The following is a 19,919-nucleotide window of genomic DNA, read 5'->3' on the forward strand; positions in this document are numbered from 1 at the left end:
CAAACTGTAAGATGAGATGTGATACCTTGATAAATGACAAACTGTAAGATGAGATGTGATACCTTGATAAATGACAAACTGTAAGATGAGATGTGATACCTTGATAAATGACAAACTGTAAGATGAGATGTGATACCTTGATAAATGACAAACTGTAAGATGAGATGTGATACCTTGATAAATGACAAACTGTAAGATTAGACGTGACACCTTGATAAATGATAAACTGTAAAATGAGATCCGATACCTTGATAAATGATAAACTGTAAAATAAAATGTGATACCTTGAAATATTCATTTATCTTCTTCCCTGACTCATTCCTCACAGCACCTTTTCCTCCTGCTGTAGTAAGAACAAGAAACTGTATGTTTCACTTAAGAGATAGAAAAGTAATACGCTACACAGAGTTTTCAGTACTTTCAAGTTACAGGTACTGATGGTGGTAACAAATAGTAATATTTGTTGATTATGAACATTCAGAACACCTAACAGCAAACACTGGTAAACTATAGTTTACCGATATATTTAAGGAAGACATCTAATAAATAAATTACATTAAAATCAAAAATACATATATAAAATTATGATAAACAAAAAGATGGACTCTTTAATCTTGTAAGTTGTCACAAATACCTTTTTGCCAATACCTTCTATAAGGAAAAGTGTTTCTAGAGTCTTTTAACACGAAGATCATTATAAACTATCTAGAACATAATGAAACACTTCCATTTACCATTACATTTTCAGACACAGTTTTCTCAAAATTAGTTGAAACTAATATAAATACACAGATTTTACAAACAATATATAATTTCACATTTCACCTAGTGATCACCTCAAGTTGAAACTAATACAAATACACAGATTTTACAAACAATATATAATTTAACATTTCACCTAGTGATCACCTCAAGTTGAAACTAATACAAATACACAGATTTTACAAACAATATATAATTTCACATTTCACCTAGTGATCACCTCAAGTTGAAACTAATACAAATACACAGATTTTACAAACAATATATAATTTAACATTTCACCTAGTGATCACCTTAAGTTGAAACTAATACAAATACACAGATTTTACAAACAATATATAATTTAACATTTCACCTAGTGATCACCTGGAGTTGAAACTAACACAAATACACAGATTTTACAAACAATATATAATTTAACATTTCACCTAGTGATCACCTGGAGTTGAAACTAACACAAATACACAGATTTTACAAACAATATATAATTTAACATTTCACCTAGTGATCACCTCAAGTTGAAACTAATACAAATACACAGATTTTACAAACAATATATAATTTAACATTTCACCTAGTGATCACCTTAAGTTGAAACTAATACAAATACACAGATTTTACAAACAATATATAATTTAACATTTCACCTAGTGATCACCTTAAGTTGAAACTAATACAAATACACAGATTTTACAAACAATATATAATTTAACAATAAACTTTATATAGTATACCGATGGCTGGTATTTATTTATTAAGTACAATTACCATAAGATAATAACAGAAAACTAGTAATAAACTTTATATGGTATACCGATGACTGGTATTTATTTATTAAGTACAATTACCATAAGATAATAACAGAAAACTAGTAATAAACTTTATATAGTATACCGATGACTGGTATTTATTTATTAGGTACAATTACCATAAGATAATAACAGAAAACTAGTAATAAACTTTATATAGTATACCGATGGCTGGTATTTATTTATTAAGTACAATTACCGTACGATAATAACAGAAAACTAGTAATAAACTTTATATAGTATACCGATGGCTGGTATTTATTTATTAAGTACAATTACCGTACGATAATAACAGAAAACTAGTAATAAACTTTATATAGTATACCGATGGCTGGTATTTATTTATTAAGTGCAATTACCATAAGATAATAACAGAAAACTAGTAATAAACTTTATATAGTATACCGATGGCTGGTATTTATTTATTACGTACAATTACCATAAGATAATAACAGAAAACTAGTAATAAACTTTATATAGTATACCGATGGCTGGTATTTATTTACCTGATAATTGTTCCTCCTTTCTTTTTCTTTTCCTCTCAGTGGGAGTTCGAGACAACTGTTTCTCTGGGGTCTAAATAATATACGTGTTGAAACATTTAAACTGATATTATTGTTATCAGGTGATCCAATGCAACTTTTAATGGTTTTGTCGAGCACATCTTTTAGAATAGACAGCTTCCATCAGTTCTCCATTGTGAGATAATAGATTATCTTTATACAACAACACAAATATTCCATTTTTAACATAATTAACCTCTAATAACTCTTATGTTGTGATTATATTTTGTTGTATAAATTGTTTTATCTTCCCACATGTATAAAGTACCTGTATCAAGACTGTTTTATTATGACACATCAGCTGTACCTAAAAATAGATTTGATTAGCTTACAGTAACTGATTGGAAGAAACTTATAACTTTGGAAAAAAGTCCTTTTATGTCACGAAAACAACTCAATACCGTACACGATACCAGTGATAAGTGGAACAATAAATATTTTAAACAAAGCTTCAACACGAAGTAATTATTTTTATTTAGACAACTATTTTAGTTGAAATCAAGCCAGGTGAAAGTAATTTATCTTTCTCATGTTACTGATATAATAAAGCACTTAATAATCAAACACATGATTATCAGAAGTTGAATTCTCTGAAAATTTATCAGGAGGTATCAAAGGCCAGTGGGAAATTCAGGAGAACTTTAGCCCCCTGGTTGAAACTCATTTTAAGTTTGTTTAGAAAACGTTTATTTCAGACAAGTTTGAAGAAAACGATTATAACTTTCACCATCTTACTTCCTATCTGGCTTCATTTTGTCTACCACACTGTAATGAAGCCACACCATCCTATGCAACTAATACAGATTAATACTAAACGAGTTATGATTCTAAGAAATGTTTTACGTTAATTTCTTTTTCAATGACCAAATCCAACTGGGAAACTTCAGACCCAGAAAACCTTTCCTTTAAAACATTAAAATCTAATAATATAAAATAATTATTTCTTCACACATTCTGTTTTTAACTCTTATATACAACTGTTTGTATCAAGCATAAAAAGAGTCAGTGTAACCAACACTCTTTAAGTTTCACATTTTTCTTTAACATAGACCATTCGCTTTCTTTTCTTCACCATGACCAAACCAGATTTTAAATCATTAATCATATTAGTTGACCACCACAAAGAGCTGAGCATGACCAGTTTGATTTGTTCCTCATGTGAAAATGTTTATGAAAATTAACAATATTTCATTACCTTGATTAATTTTACACATTTGTTTAAACAGTTTATTATAAACTTGTTTCTCTCTACACTAAATAAAAAAGGTCAACTTGAACCTTTTGATTTTAATGGAGAAAAAAACTATTTAAAAAGATTGCAGATTATATGAAAGTTTCTGAGCTATTCACTATAAACAAAAGTATTATTATTGAATTAGTTTCTAAGAGAACAAATTCAGAAAGACCACACTAATTACCTCTGGTTCTTTGTCACTAGGAGTGGAACCAAGAGATGTTGTACTGAGGTTGGATCCTTCATTATGATTTTGAAAACAGTTGTTCTGTACCATTTGACTCTGTTGAGATTGACTGACATTACTAATGGAACTTTGAAGAGCAGACGCTCCACGCCTGAGACAACCGCTGCTGTTGATCAATTTGACCCTGAGGTAGGTTGAATCCCTAAAAGTGCAAATAACAGATTACAAACCTTTCTTTCCAACAAGTCCACAGTTTTAAAAATGTTTGATTAGTACAAGGATGTAACACACTTCAACCTTCACAAGCATGATGACAAACTGTTTGATTAGTACAAGGAAGTAAGACACTTCAACCTTCACAAACATGATGACAAAATGTTTGATTAGTACAAGGAAGTAACACACTTCAACCTTCACAAGCATGATGACAAACTGTTTGATTAGTACAAGGAAGTAAGACACTTCAACCTTCACAAACATGATGACAAACTGTTTGATTAGTACAAGGAAGTAAGACACTTCAACCTTCACAAACATGATGACAAAATGTTTGATTAGTACAAGGAAGTAACACACTTCAACCTTCACAAGCATGATGACAAACTGTTTGATTAGTACAAGGAAGTAAGACACTTCAACCCTCACAAGCATGATGACAAACTGTTTGATTAGTACAAGGAAGTAAGACACTTCAACCTTCACAAGCATGATGACAAAATGTTTGATTAGTACAAGGAAGTAACACACTTCAACCTTCACAAGCATGATGACAAACTGTTTGATTAGTACAAGGAAGTAACACACTTCAACCTTCACAAGCATGATGACAAAATGTTTGATTAGTAGAAGGAAGTAACACACTTCAACCTTCACAAACATGAAGACAAAATGTTTGATTAGTAGAAGGAAGTAACACACTTCAACCTTCACAAGCATGATGACAAAATGTTTGATTAGTACAAGGAAGTAACACACTTCAACCTTCACAAGCATGATGACAAAATGTTTGATTAGTACAAGGAAGTAACACACTTCAACCTTCACAAGCATGATGACAAAATGTTTGATTAGTACAAGGAAGTAAGACACTTCAACCTACACAAGCATGATGACAAACTGTTTGATTAGTACAAGGAAGTAACACACTTCAACCTACACAAGCATGACGACAAACTGTTTGATTAGTACAAGGAAGTAACACACTTCAACCTTCACAAGCATGACGACAAACTGTTTGATTAGTACAAGGAAGTAAGACACTTCAACCCTCACAAGCATGATGACAAACTGTTTGATTAGTACAAGGAAGTAAGACACTTCAACCTTCACAAGCATGATGACAAAATGTTTGATTAGTACAAGGAAGTAAGACACTTCAACCTTCACAAGCATGATGACAAAATGTTTGATTAGTACAAGGAAGTAAGACACTTCAACCTTCACAAGCATGATGACAAAATGTTTGATTAGTACAAGGAAGTAACACACTTCAACCTTCACAAGCATGATGACAAACTGTTTGATTAGTAGAAGGAAGTAACACACTTCAACCTTCACAAACATGAAGACAAAATGTTTGATTAGTAGAAAGAAGTAACACACTTCAACCTTCACAAGCATGATGACAAAATGTTTGATTAGTACAAGGAAGTAACACACTTCAACCTTCACAAGCATGATGACAAAATGTTTGATTAGTAGAAGGAAGTAAGACACTTCAACCTACACAAGCATGATGACAAACTGTTTGATTAGTACAAGGAAGTAACACACTTCAACCTACACAAGCATGACGACAAACTGTTTGATTAGTACAAGGAAGTAACACACTTCAACCTACACAAGCATGATGACAAACTGTTTGATTAGTACAAGGAAGTAACACACTTCAACCTTCACAAAATGTTTGATTAGTACAAGGAAGTAACACACTTCAACCTTCACAAACTGTTTGATTAGTACAAGGAAGTAACACACTTCAACCTTCACAAACTGTTTGATTAGTACAAGGAAGTAACACACTTCAACCTTCACAAGCATGATGACAAACTGTTTGATTAGTACAAGGAAGTAACACACTTCAACCTTCACAAGCATGATGACAAACTGTTTGATTAGTACAAGGAAGTAACACACTTCAACCTTCACAAGCATGATGACAAACTGTTTGATTAGTACAAGGAAGTAACACACTTCAACCTTCACAAGCATGATGACAAACTGTTTGATTAGTACAAGGAAGTAACACACTTCAACCTACACAAGCATGACGACAAACTGTTTGATTAGTACAAGGAAGTAACACACTTCAACCTTCACAAGCATGATGACAAACTGTTTGATTAGTACAAGGAAGTAAGACACTTCAACCCTCACAAGCATGATGACAAACTGTTTGATTAGTACAAGGAAGTAAGACACTTCAACCTTCACAAGCATGATGACAAAATGTTTGATTAGTACAAGGAAGTAACACACTTCAACCTTCACAAGCATGATGACAAAATGTTTGATTAGTACAAGGAAGTAAGACACTTCAACCTTCACAAGCATGATGACAAAATGTTTGATTAGTACAAGGAAGTAACACACTTCAACCTTCACAAGCATGATGACAAACTGTTTGATTAGTACAAGGAAGTAACACACTTCAACCTTCACAAGCATGATGACAAAATGTTTGATTAGTAGAAGGAAGTAACACACTTCAACCTTCACAAACATGAAGACAAAATGTTTGATTAGTAGAAGGAAGTAACACACTTCAACCTTCACAAGCATGATGACAAAATGTTTGATTAGTACAAGGAAGTAACACACTTCAACCTTCACAAGCATGATGACAAAATGTTTGATTAGTACAAGGAAGTAACACACTTCAACCTTCACAAGCATGATGACAAAATGTTTGATTAGTACAAGGAAGTAAGACACTTCAACCTTCACAAGCATGATGACAAAATGTTTGATTAGTACAAGGAAGTAAGACACTTCAACCTTCACAAGCATGATGACAAAATGTTTGATTAGTACAAGGAAGTAAGACACTTCAACCTTCACAAGCATGATGACAAAATGTTTGATTAGTACAAGGAAGTAAGACACTTCAACCTTCACAAGCATGATGACAAAATGTTTGATTAGTACAAGGAAGTAACACACTTCAACCTTCACAAGCATGATGACAAACTGTTTGATTAGTACAAGGAAGTAACACACTTCAACCTTCACAAGCATGATGACAAAATGTTTGATTAGTACAAGGAAGTAACACACTTCAACCTTCACAAGCATGATGACAAAATGTTTGATTAGTACAAGGAAGTAACACACTTCAACCTTCACAAGCATGACGACAAAATGTTTGATTAGTACAAGGAAGTAACACACTTCAACCTTCACAAGCATGATGACAAACTGTTTGATTAGTACAAGTAAGTAACACACTCAACCTTCACAAGCATGATGACAAAATGTTTGATTAGTACAAGGAAGTAACACACTTCAACCTTCACAAGCATGATGACAAAATGTTTGATTAGTACAAGGAAGTAACACACTTCAACCTTCACAAGCATGATGACAAAATGTTTGATTAGTACAAGGAAGTAACACACTTCAACCTTCACAAGCATGATGACAAACTTACATATGCAAAGAACAGCATCAACTTTTCTAACCATGGAAGTTACAGGAACTATATGATCACATTTTAGAAACTCCAACTTTGTAAAAATTAGAGAAGCTTGAAAAACTTAGATAATCTCAGGTACTCTAACCAAGACACAGAGTTTGAAAACCACACAATAACAATAGCAAGTGTTTAATCAACACAATAACCTGAAATCCACCTAAACAACACTAACCAAGGGAAAACAATTTAACACTAAACACTTAGATCAAAAGACCAAAATATAGTTGGAAGATAAAGGGTCATATGCTGATAATAACAGCTGATTTAACCCTATCATGATAGGTCACACGTCAAAGGTTATGTCATTTTGTTTGTTGGCTTCCATTCAAAATTTATTGAACTACTATTTTATGAATTTTTATCAGTAAGTTTGGTATTGAATTATATATTAATGTTATATATGTTGGTTAATTTCTTAAAAGAAAATTAACATAAATATTAACTTTTATGTCACATATAGTTAGGATAGAGAAAATAAGATGTTTGAAATGCCTTAAGGAGATTACACATTGGTTCAAATTAGAGGTTTATCATGTGTAAACACAAAGTCTTTAGTTGTGTATGAATTAGGAACACAAAATTACTGATATTAACAGCTAGAATATAAGAATCTCTATCTTTCTATATGCTGAGACATATAGAACACACATATATACAGTGGCCAACACATCCTTGTGTATGCACACTTCTGTCTGTGCCATGTGAATAACTGACTGAAAGATCATAATGTCCCTCTACTGGCTTTCATAGCCATTTTGAATTAACATAATGTTAACTCATTCTTTCAATCTAAGTTAAGTTAGCCAGGCACAACTGAAAGGTAAAGATATTAAAAATAATAAATATATAATATTACAAGATTTAAAGTACTTACACTAAACATTTGTATTATAATTTGTAGTCATTCTAGAATGAAAAAAGCATAATGTATATTTATTTCCTAATTTTTTATGGTGGTTACACGGTTGGTCAAATTGGTAGACCCCATATAGCTGGGGTAAAAAAAATAAGACAAAACAAAGTTCTGCTGAAAACAAACATTTCAAATGCATTTAGGAGATTATACAAATAATAGTTGAGATTTTGGGGACAAAGAATATTTTTTAAATCATAACAAAAATCACTCCACACTCACACTAGTTAACAAATCACTCCACACTCACACTGGTAACAAAACAGATTCAATATTTTCACTAACAAATCTTTAGTAAAAATATTTCACTAAAAAATATGATTTTTTCTGTGTACAAAAGATTTGTAAACTTTACTCAAAGCTTATCAAATTTTATGACGATACACAGTATCTAATGTTATAATATACATACTTAACCCACATATATTATACCAAACCTGTTACAAAAGAGTTAACTCCCATGGAAAGCAGAGCTTGAAAATTACTTAACTTGGCATTATACCAACAGGTAATCTACCCAGATCTAAGCATGTTTGACAAATCTTTATAATATTTGATAACTTCTAGCCATGTTTACATAAATGGAAGAAGAATGCTAGATTAGTTTGGCTTTTGAATTATCACAAACAATTAAATTAATACAACAATTAGTTGTATTAACAAAACAAAACATTTCCTATCAACATATAACTGTGAGCATCATACTTAATGAATATTTTTATTTAAGTTCTAATTATTTTGATATACCAAAAAAACTCAATTTCTTTAGCTTTAATTCAAATGCAAATACGTTGAAAAAAGACACAATGAAGACGTGCTACACGTCTGTTATTTCTTACTCTGTTTCCTAAAAACCTAGCTTCCAGAAGTTCTTGTTTACGGGGGTCCAGGTTTCCTTGAAGATTGTCCATTACTCACACTTCAAAGTTTTGACTAAAAATTAAATAAAAAAGATCTAGATGAGAAAAACACATTACGATGTAATCTGTACACAACAATAAGTTATTACAAGTTTTACTTTAAAATATAGAAACAAATGTCTTCAGTGTTTTGAATATTTTCAAATCAGGCACATATGAAATTACCTTCACAGCTTGAAGTCATATGATGAAACATGTGGAACATATACATCATAAATGGCTCCTAATATATTACCAAAAATTAGGCTTTTCTGAGGAATTTCAACCTTGGTTGATTGAAGATAAATGAACATATACTCTTTAAAATGTTTTAAGATTTCTAAGCTAAGAAGTCATGTGAATGGACAGAGTTGCTACGTATCATAGCACCTAACAGTAAAAACTTGAAGAATAATATCACATTTATTTTGTGAAAACACAACAAGGTTATTTGTACTAACCATCATGATTTAGCAGTGATAAACTAGAGAGAAGGCAGCTAGTCAAAGCACCCACTATCAACCATGGGACTACTCTTTTATCAATGAAATGTGGAATAGACCATCACATTATAATACCCCAAAGCTTTAAAGGTCAGCATGTTTAAAGACAGGGATTCAAACCTGTGACCCACAGATTGCAAGTTAGGCACCCTATCCACCATACATCACTCCTACTTTTTATCAATAACATAGATAATCAATAAATATTATTTTACAAGATATCCTTAGGTAAATGTAGAACCCACTGGTTAGTGTCAGAATGTAAACTAGTTATTATCACTGAAGTAATGATATTATTTTAATTAAACATGATCAACTACATAATTATAATTATGCTTGTGATTAATTATACTTGTGAATTTTTTATTGTTGCATTATCATCTTCACAAATATGTTACCGAACCTTAACATTTAAAATAAGTTAAACCTCATTATCAATATTACAGCCAAAAAAATATTATTAACAGTGAGAATATCCACCTGGTGGTAAAAATATATTCTATTCATTAAAAAGGTATCTATTGATTCATTCCCTAATATATCTAGTCAATTCACTATACAGGATTACCTACATTAATGTAAGAATCACTTTTAAATCAGCTATTTAAGTAACATGATTTTTTTTCTGGTACAGAAATTGTCAATAATTCAGATATAAAGTTATTCCAAGCATTAAAAGTCATCTTTGGTTTTTATAAATATCAAAAGATGTAATCTTATGTTTATTAACTCATTTTTTTACAACCTTTAACTTCCTGTAATTTTTGTTTAAAATGTATTGAGGTAAAATTATTTAATCACAAAACTTTATAAAAGCTATCTACACGGACAAAAAACTTGGACTGCTTTAATATCTATAAGGACCAAAAAAGAGAAAAAAAGAGTGAAAATTAAGTCCAAGAGGTCCAGAATTTAAAAATATAAATATATAGCTCTCTTGAATTTTGAATGCCTTCACCTCACGCTTTATTTCAGCTAGGTAAATCACTATTTTGTGCACAATAAACGGTTCACATTTCGTAGTGACAAAATAACTCCTGATCTGAAGTGCTGTCCATGCCTTTGATGACATACTGTGTTTGATATTGTAATGTATGTTATTAGTTACTTAGGTAACAATTATGAAACATAACATTGTATTAAATGTATAATTTTCTTATTGGTAATTCTGAGTAAAACAATCTTTAAATTGAAGCCTTGAACATTTTGTAAATGGTAAAATAATGGTGTTGTAGGACTAGATAAAACACGATAATGTGGTGAGCTTCACGAAACATGGTAAAACTGTGGTGTTGTAGGACTAGATAAAACACGATAATGTGGTGAGCTAATCTTCACGAAACATGGAAAAACAGTGGTGTTGTACGACTAGATAAAACACGATAATGTGGTGAGCTAATCTTAACGAAACATGGAAAAACAGTGGTGTTGTACGACTAGATAAAACACGATAATGTGGTGAGCTAGTCTTCACGAAACATGGAAAAACAGTGGTGTTGTACGACTAGATAAAACACGATAATGTGGTGAGCTAGTCTTCACGAAACATGGAAAAACAGTGGTGTTGTACGACTAGATAAAACACGATAATGTGGTGAGCTAGTCTTCACGAAACATGGAAAAACAGTGGTGTTGTGCGACTAGATAAAACACGATAATGTGGTGAGCTAGTCTTCATGAAACATGGAAAAACAGTGGTGTTGTACGACTAGATAAAACACGATAATGTGGTGAGCTAATCTTCACGAAACATGGAAAAACAGTGGTGTTGTACGACTAGATAAAACACGATAATGTGGTGAGCTAGTCTTCACGAAACATGGAAAAACAGTGGTGTTGTACGACTAGATAAAACACGATAATGTGGTGAGCTAGTCTTCATGAAACATGGAAAAACAGTGGTGTTGTACGACTAGATAAAACACGATAATGTGGTGAGCTAGTCTTCATGAAACATGGAAAAACAGTGGTGTTGTACGACTAGATAAAACACGATAATGTGGTGAGCTAGTCTTCATGAAACATGGAAAAACAGTGGTGTTGTAGGACTAGATAAAACACGATAATGTGGTGAGCTAGTCTTCATGAAACATGGTAAAACAGTGGTGTTGTAGGACTAGATAAAACACGATAATGTGGTGAGCTAGTCTTCACGAAACATGGTAAAACAGTGGTGTTGTAGGACTAGATAAAACACGATAATGTGGTGAGCTAGTCTTCATGAAACATGGTAAAACAGTGGTGTTGTAGGACTAGATACAACACGATAATGTGGTGAGCTAGTCTTCATGAAACATGGAAAAACAGTGGTGTTGTACGACTAGATAAAACACGATAATGTGGTGAGCTAGTCTTCATGAAACATGGTAAAACAGTGGTGTTGTAGGACTAGATAAAACACGATAATGTGGTGAGCTAGTCTTCACGAAACATGGTAAAACAGTGGTGTTGTAGGACTAGATAAAACACGATAATGTGGTGAGCTAGTCTTCATGAAACATGGTAAAACAGTGGTGTTGTACGACTAGATAAAACACGATAATGTGGTGAGCTAGTCTTCATGAAACATGGTAAAACAGTGGTGTTGTACGACTAGATAAAACACGATAATGTGGTGAGCTAGTCTTCACGAAACATAGTAAAACAGTGGTGTTGTAGGACTAGATAAAACACGATAATGTGGTGAGCTAGTCTTCACGAAACATGGTAAAACAGTGGTGTTGTACAACTAGATAAAACACGATAATGTGGTGAGCTAGTCTTCACGAAACATGGCCAATCTTCACACATGTTGATAATAACACAAGGAAATTGCAAAACCTTTCACAGGAATAATAATAAAAACAAATGTTTATCACAATTCAGAACTATATTAAACTCCTCATAACAGAAACATATACAGAATTTGAGTTTATCTCCTGTTTCTGAGACAGTGACAAAGATCCTCATGACCTTGACTCCCATTCAGATACCAGGCCACATTTACTGTTTTTGTACAAGTCAAATATGAAAACTGTGCTTTACTTTTATTTATGTCCACCACAAGTTAATAAATTCCTACCCAGAGCACAATCCTATAACAACTGTTGTAAAATGCATCAGACATATCTTCATATCTCTTTTTCAGAACTTGTACTGCACACTGGAGTGGTTCAGATATTCTGATGACAAGGTTAGAAAAACCACTTCATTCTACAGATAATAAAATATTTTTATTTCATCACTGTGGCTTCATCAGGGACAACAGAATGATTTGTAAAAGATAAATCATTCTTTACTGCTAAGTCCTGGAGAAGCCACAATGATGAAGTTTCTCTTTATTACCACAGTCACACATACAAAAGTTAGTGATACAACAGTTAAAACCAACTATATTCTTTCATTTATCTGTAAATATAAGTAATTAGGTACAGAAGATTGTAAACTGTACATAGTAATACAGACTAGGGAGGGAGGACAGCTGCTGGAATAGAAGGTAAAAATTCCATATTGAAAAGTTTCAGCAGGGTCCAGGTTAGGGCACAATTTCTTCCCAGAACTCTTTCTGATACCTCCTTCTGCAACTGTACCTACCAAATTTATTTCCAGAATATGGTATCACCAAGGGACATTTAGTGAACAATTCATTAAACTAATTATTTATAATTTTTACTTGTATTTATTTATCTAACATAACAACTCACAAACTGAATATAACTACTGCTGTTCTACAGTTTTTAAACACTTTTACGGTGCAATCCATCAAAAACTCTTCAGATATTCCTAAAGTAATGTTTCTTCTCTCATCTTAATATCACAATGTATTCTACTTTCTTTTGTCTGGATATTAGAATATACATAATAACTTTGATGTCTAAAACATGGCAAACACTGTGCTACATAATTAGCACTTGCTTCAAATAAGAAATTATATCAAAACTTTACATCTTTGTGTAACAGATATGTCAGGTCACGTGGTACATGGTGACCTTCCTACTGAAATGTTAACAGTTAAACAACTGTCTCAAATTCAAGTCCTTGTTAATCCTATGATTGTGAGCACTAAAAACAGATATTAGCAGCACTGGCTTTATATTAAATGGATACAAAAACAAAGGTTAATTCCTTATATGTGGTTAATACCCTTCTGGGTTAACTGTGTTTCACATCGGTAATAAACATTTTCAATCTTCAAGACATATGCATGATATTTCATTACTACACATACTTCCATACACAATAAAATGAATGGCAACTCTTAACAAATCCACTTACTGTGCAAAGTCTAATCTAACAGATATTTCATCTTCAGAGACACAGTGTGAAAGCTTCAGATTTTATGGCAGAACTTAATTAAATAATATTTTAAGAGGTATTATCAAAATGAAACTCTGCAAAAGGTATTAATGAATACTCAGTGGTAGTGTATAGTTTTAAACATTCAAGCAAAACTACACATGGCCTATTGGAATCAGCCAGCTTAATCTTGAACTGATATACTGGAAGGTATCAAGTCGAGAGTAACCACCAACTAGTGGAATATAATTACTTTTATAAACCCCACCTCTGACCCCAAAATTTGAAGCATTATGACCCTTTACATTCATTGTCCAATATAATAAACCAAGGATAGGACTAGATGGGTGTTGGGGTGGGCCATGCATGATAACCGTAAACCAAGGACAGGACTAGATGGGTGTTGGGGTGGGCCATGCATGATAACCGTAAACCACGGACAGGACTAGATGGGTGTTGGGGTGGGCCATGCATGATAACCGTAAACCACGGACAGGACTAGATGGGTGTTGGGGTGGGCCATGCATGATAACCGTAAACCACGGACAGGACTAGATGGGTGTTGGGGTGGGCCATGCATGATAACCGTAAACCAAGGACAGGACTAGATGGGTGTTGGGGTGGGCCATGCATGATAACCGTAAACCACGGACAGGACTAGATGGGTGTTGGGGTGGGCCATGCATGATAACCGTAAACCAAGGACAGGACTAGATGGGTGTTGGGGTGGGCCATGCATGATAACCATAAACCAAGGACAGGACTAGATGGGTGTTGGGCCATGCATGATAACCATAAACCAAGGATAGGACTAGATGGGTGTTGAGGTGGGCCATGCATGATAACCATAAACCAAGGACAGGACTAGATGGGTGTTGGGATGGGCCATGCATGATAACCATAAACCAAGGGTAGGACTAGATGGGTGTTGAGGTGGGCCATGCATGATAACCGTAAACCAAGGACAGGACTAGATGGGTGTTGGGGTGGGCCATGCATGATAACCGTAAACCAAGGATAAGACTAGATGGGTGTTGGGATGGGCCATGCATGATAACCATAAACCAAGGATAGGACTAGATGGGTGTTGAGGTGGGCCATGCATGATAACCATAAACCAAGGATAGGACTAGATGGGTGTTGAGGTGGGCCATGCATGATAACCGTAAACCAAGGGTAGGACTAGATGGGTGTTGGGATGGGCCATGCATGATAACCATAAACCAAGGATAGGACTAGATGGGTGTTGAGGTGGGCCATGCATGATAACCATAAACCAAGGATAGGACTAGATGGGTGTTGAGGTGGGCCATGCATGATAACCGTAAACCAAGGACAGGACTAGATGGGTGTTGGGGTGGGCCATGCATGATAACCATAAACCAAGGACAGGACTAGTTGGGTGTTGGGGTGGGCCATGCATGATAACCGTAAACCAAGGACAGGACTAGATGGGTGTTGGGGTGGGCCATGCATGATAACCGTAAACCAAGGATAAGACTAGATGGGTGTTGGGATGGGCCATGCATGATAACCATAAACCAAGGATAGGACTAGATGGGTGTTGAGGTGGGCCATGCATGATAACCATAAACCAAGGATAGGACTAGATGGGTGTTGAGGTGGGCCATGCATGATAACCGTAAACCAAGGGTAGGACTAGATGGGTGTTGGGATGGGCCATGCATGATAACCATAAACCAAGGATAGGACTAGATGGGTGTTGAGGTGGGCCATGCATGATAACCATAAACCAAGGATAGGACTAGATGGGTGTTGAGGTGGGCCATGCATGCCCATATTTCACTAATGCCCATCCTGGTTAATTTTTTTATCACATTTCAAAATCTTATGATTTTTTTTTTTAAATCAATAAAAGTGTTAATAAAATTCTAGTGGCTCTCCTAAAAGAGATGAGCTGGAATTGGGGATGCTACAGACATTACGGAGAAGTACTCTTTCCAAAAATAGCTAGTAACTTTTAATCACAGAAAACGAACTTTTATGAATTATCCTTAAAATGTTACACAATAGCATGCATCAGTAACATACAAAAATGTTACACAATAGCATGCATCAGTAACATACAAAAATGTTACATGAATAACAAATATTTGAACTTTTTTTGTATGTTAAAATGATTCCCTTTAAAATTTCAATATTCGACCTGAGATGTTTATAACAACAGGCGTTCTGAAGGTTTCATCCAATTAAACTAAGTGAAGTAACAAGTGTTTCAATAAGGAATACACAGTAAAATGTATACCATTATCAGTCTTATGGCATGTAGTGTTGTTATGTACTCAGTAGTACATACCAAAGCAGCACTGCTCAGTAGTACTTAAGTGCAACACTACATCAAAACATTGCTGACAAGAAGCTTAATAAAGCATTTTGTTTTTAATCAACTTATAATTTATCTTTCACTGTTATAGCATACACTTGACCCAGTATATGGAGCACATGCTTGTGACAACAAGACAAGATCTGTACAATTTTGTCTTGTTTGTTTTTTTATACAAAGCTACACCAGGGCTATCCGCACTAGCTGTCCCTAATTTAGCAGTGCAAGACTAGAGGGAAGGCATCCAGTCATCACCCACCCACCGCTAACTCTTGAACTACTCTTTTACCAACGAATAGTGGGATTGATTGTAATATTATAACGTACTCATGGCATAAAAAGGATGAGCACTGTTGGTGAAACAGGAATTTGAAACTACGACCCTAAGACTGGAAATCATCTCAAATAGTCAAGGCACTTTTTAATAAGGCTAGTAAACTTACTGCCGCATCACGTACGTGTCTCCATAGCTAGAAAGAGTGAGAGGTGTCAATCCTTACATGACATAGTTTTAATTACCCAACAGCCATATTTCGAACTTGTATTTATTTCTGAATCAGTTTCCTTTAAACATAAAAATGTTAACTTTTAATAAAACATCTGGTTTGATAGCTTTAGAACAGTATCAATGGTTCATACTTATATACGTTTGTTTTCATGTTTAGGTTGTATTTAGATATAAAATTATTTGGTGGGTCACGTTTAGTAACACGCGTTTCTTACGACTCGGGGTCATTAGCGGATAATCAACAATTTATCTAACTTTATATATAATAACGAAGAATGGCAGATAAATACATTATAATCTATCATTCGTTTAGTAAAAAGCCAAAAGTGCGCTGTTCTTTGGTTTTGTTTTCAAAAACTTTTATTAATATATTTACAGTGTTTAGTTTTAAAGCCCTAATAAGATATATATGCACTAAGGAGCCCACGTGATTATTTTATGGGTGGTATATCACAGAAGAATGCATTCGGTCGCATCATAATTATTCCACAAGCCTTATAATGTCGCGTTTCCAGTACCTTGACCTCTTTCATACATATGACTCACGATTTACTCACTTTCAGTAGCATCAGAGGCCATATCTGTTATTTACTGCACAAACTGTAGACCTTCCAATCGAATGTGTGAAACCACCATGTATGAACGTTGTTGTCACCCGGCCAACAGATAACAGCAGGTCATGTAAGGAGACAAAGGTAGATTTGTTATGACAAATGATCACCAATACTCATGGACTTAATTAACCACGTGCGCCTAATTCGTAACTGAGAGTGAATTAAAACAAATAAATAAATGAACGATTTATTCCACCAGGAAAAACTGGCACCAGAAGTGAATTCTATCAATAAAATGGATGCACTGGTGCAGTGTCACTAACACACACGCAAGCCAATTAAAACGCCTTATTTATCTATCAACCAAGGCCACGTACGTATACTACATCACGGGTATGTTTCAAGTTAGAAGTTTTATTTAATTTTTTTCCATGTCTGTGCCGACGAAACGCGGAGGAACACAAGTGATAAAGTTTACAATATATAAAAGTTTTCTTACCCTTCGTCAATACTCCTTACCAGTAGGACAAACATAGGAGTCAGCTTTCTCTCCAGAACAGCACATACCGATGTTTCCTTCCAACCGTTAAAGTGCTTACATTTTCTCTCTCGTTCTATTGCTCTATGCTAGCTACATCATGACGTCGTTAGTGGACAGTAAGAGTTTTACTTCGTCTTCCCTCTCTTATATTTCCATATTTTAGGTACGAAACGAGCGGTCAGCCCCAACTCTAGCTGTGCGTCACAGCTTGCACAAACCGCAACGCCCAACCAAGGTGTGCACCACGTATGCACGCGTACACGAAGCTTCTATTAAACAATACGTGTTGAACTTTTTTACAAGGGATCACGTTCTTATTGTAGAGATCAGGTGCTGTTGCTAGGTGCGAATATCCATTTATACCCCTACACAGTCGCCTGAAAAAGGTTCGAGCTCCCAGTAACCCAGCGAAGGTAAACTTTCAGATATTTTAAATTAATTTACAATTAAATCGATAAAACCTTATATAAAACACTTTCCAACTATAAAATACAAATATGAACAAATTACAGCACAAAAAAGGCCGAAATTCTATGTATGCCCCCCTGTCCAGTAATTTAAACTATACACAATATGTAATTAATCGTACACAAAAGAAATGAAACATTGTAAGATGTACCACTGCAAATAAACTGAATTTACTTGTATAGTGTAGTGTTTATAACTAGTATTCATACGCACAAGGCTGCATAGTGTGTAGTTTACAAGAAATAACACACAAACTATTTAGCAATATGACTGACTAAATGTTCCTGGTCTATGAACATACCAAGACTACTACAAACAGCAGGTTGGAACGAACCACCAGGAAAATTCGACAAGGATCAGTGCGTGATCGAAAGGTCTTGCCACGAAAAGACGACTTAAACTAAACAACTGTCAATTGTTGAAGTTTCCTTGTTTCTCTGGGTGTACAGACAGAGTTTCCTCTACTATTTCAATAAACTTAAGATTTCTACAACCTAGTTTATTAATATAGTTCATTCAATCATATGCTCTTTTATCATTTTATTTGAGACTACAGAGTTCTATTGTAAGTGTAAGCTATCCGTAACCATAAATAAAGCAACTTACTATTTTACAAAAACGGTTTTTACTAAATAACAAAAAACGCACAAATGACTCGAATTTTGAGTTTTATAATTCTTAAAAGGTCTTTCATGAAGTTAAGCATTAGATATAACTAATTTTTCTTCAACAAGTTCTCACTTTAGAACAAACTATATTAGAAACGTTCCTCATACGTACTGTACTTCTGACAACTGATTTTGTTGTTGTTTTTCTATAAGGGAAGAGATGAGAGAAACAAAACCGATCAGTAATAACTCTTCCTACCTGTATGTCCCTGTTTGAACCACAGTAATGAACTTGCAGTAAACTAAAGCAGTACACACACAAACACACTTTAAATCAAATGTATTCTGAAAGTACACTCGTTAAACAAGTAATAAATTTAAGGGTTAATATATACAGTGGTGCTAATCATGGGTATGGGGAAGCAGCTGCCCCACGTTATTCTTGTTTTCACAAGTTATTAACGGAAACTCATAAGTTTATATAATACATGAAAAAAGTCGAAATATAATTATGTTTGTTTACCGGAATGTTGCGATTCATTCGAAACAACTACACTTAATGTACGGACTCCCAACTGTGTTACGTCATCAACAGTTGACTTCTTTTACGGTTCAACATGTCCCCACACCTGGCCTTCATTATGAAACAGCACCAAACACACAATCTGTTTGTTTGGTTCTTTTGAATTTCGCGCAAGGCTACACAAGGGCTATCTGTGCTAGTCGTCCCTAATTTAGCAGTGTAAAACTAGAAGGAAGGCAGCTAGTCAGTACCACCCACCGCCAACTCTTACCAACTAACAGTGGGATTGACCGTCACATATAATGCCCCCCACGGTTGAAAGAGCGAACATGTTTGGTACGACAGGGATTCGAACCCGCGACTTTCAGATTACGAGTCGAACGCCTTAACCCACCTGGCCATGCCGGGCCCACACAGTTAATATACTTTCTTTAAAAACAGCCGTACTGAAACAGCCATAGAGTTTGTAATGTTTATTCACACCCGCAATGGACTCGAGCACTACACTGCAGAGCTATTGTACGTTCAGTACCA

The 19,919-nt window shown here is 34.4% G+C and overlaps 1 protein-coding gene across 9 annotated transcripts in view; it reads right to left on the bottom strand.

The window, feature by feature from the left end:
• Positions 1-19,919, bottom strand: part of LOC143234604 (serine/threonine-protein kinase tousled-like 1) — a 67,120-nt gene that overhangs the window by 22,448 nt on the left and 24,753 nt on the right. For 4 of the 9 annotated variants that reach the window (XM_076472073.1, XM_076472072.1, XM_076472067.1 and 1 more), the window contains 5 exons: positions 17,745-18,163; positions 9,002-9,095; positions 3,553-3,757; positions 2,078-2,147; positions 285-343 (listed from right to left, as the gene is read on the bottom strand). In XM_076472073.1, the coding sequence (XP_076328188.1) occupies positions 285-343; positions 2,078-2,147; positions 3,553-3,645 (222 nt within the window). In that variant the 5' untranslated portion in view covers positions 3,646-3,757; positions 9,002-9,095; positions 17,745-18,163. Of the gene's footprint in view, positions 1-284; positions 344-2,077; positions 2,148-3,552; positions 3,758-9,001; positions 9,096-12,625; positions 12,732-17,248; positions 17,300-17,744; positions 18,164-19,919 lie in introns of those variants that run through there. The other 5 variants (XM_076472066.1, XM_076472074.1, XM_076472069.1 and 2 more) reach the window with 4 other exon arrangements.

Source organism: Tachypleus tridentatus, chromosome 12 (genome assembly GCF_004210375.1).
Source record: "Tachypleus tridentatus isolate NWPU-2018 chromosome 12, ASM421037v1, whole genome shotgun sequence".
NCBI lineage: Eukaryota > Metazoa > Arthropoda > Merostomata > Xiphosura > Limulidae > Tachypleus > Tachypleus tridentatus.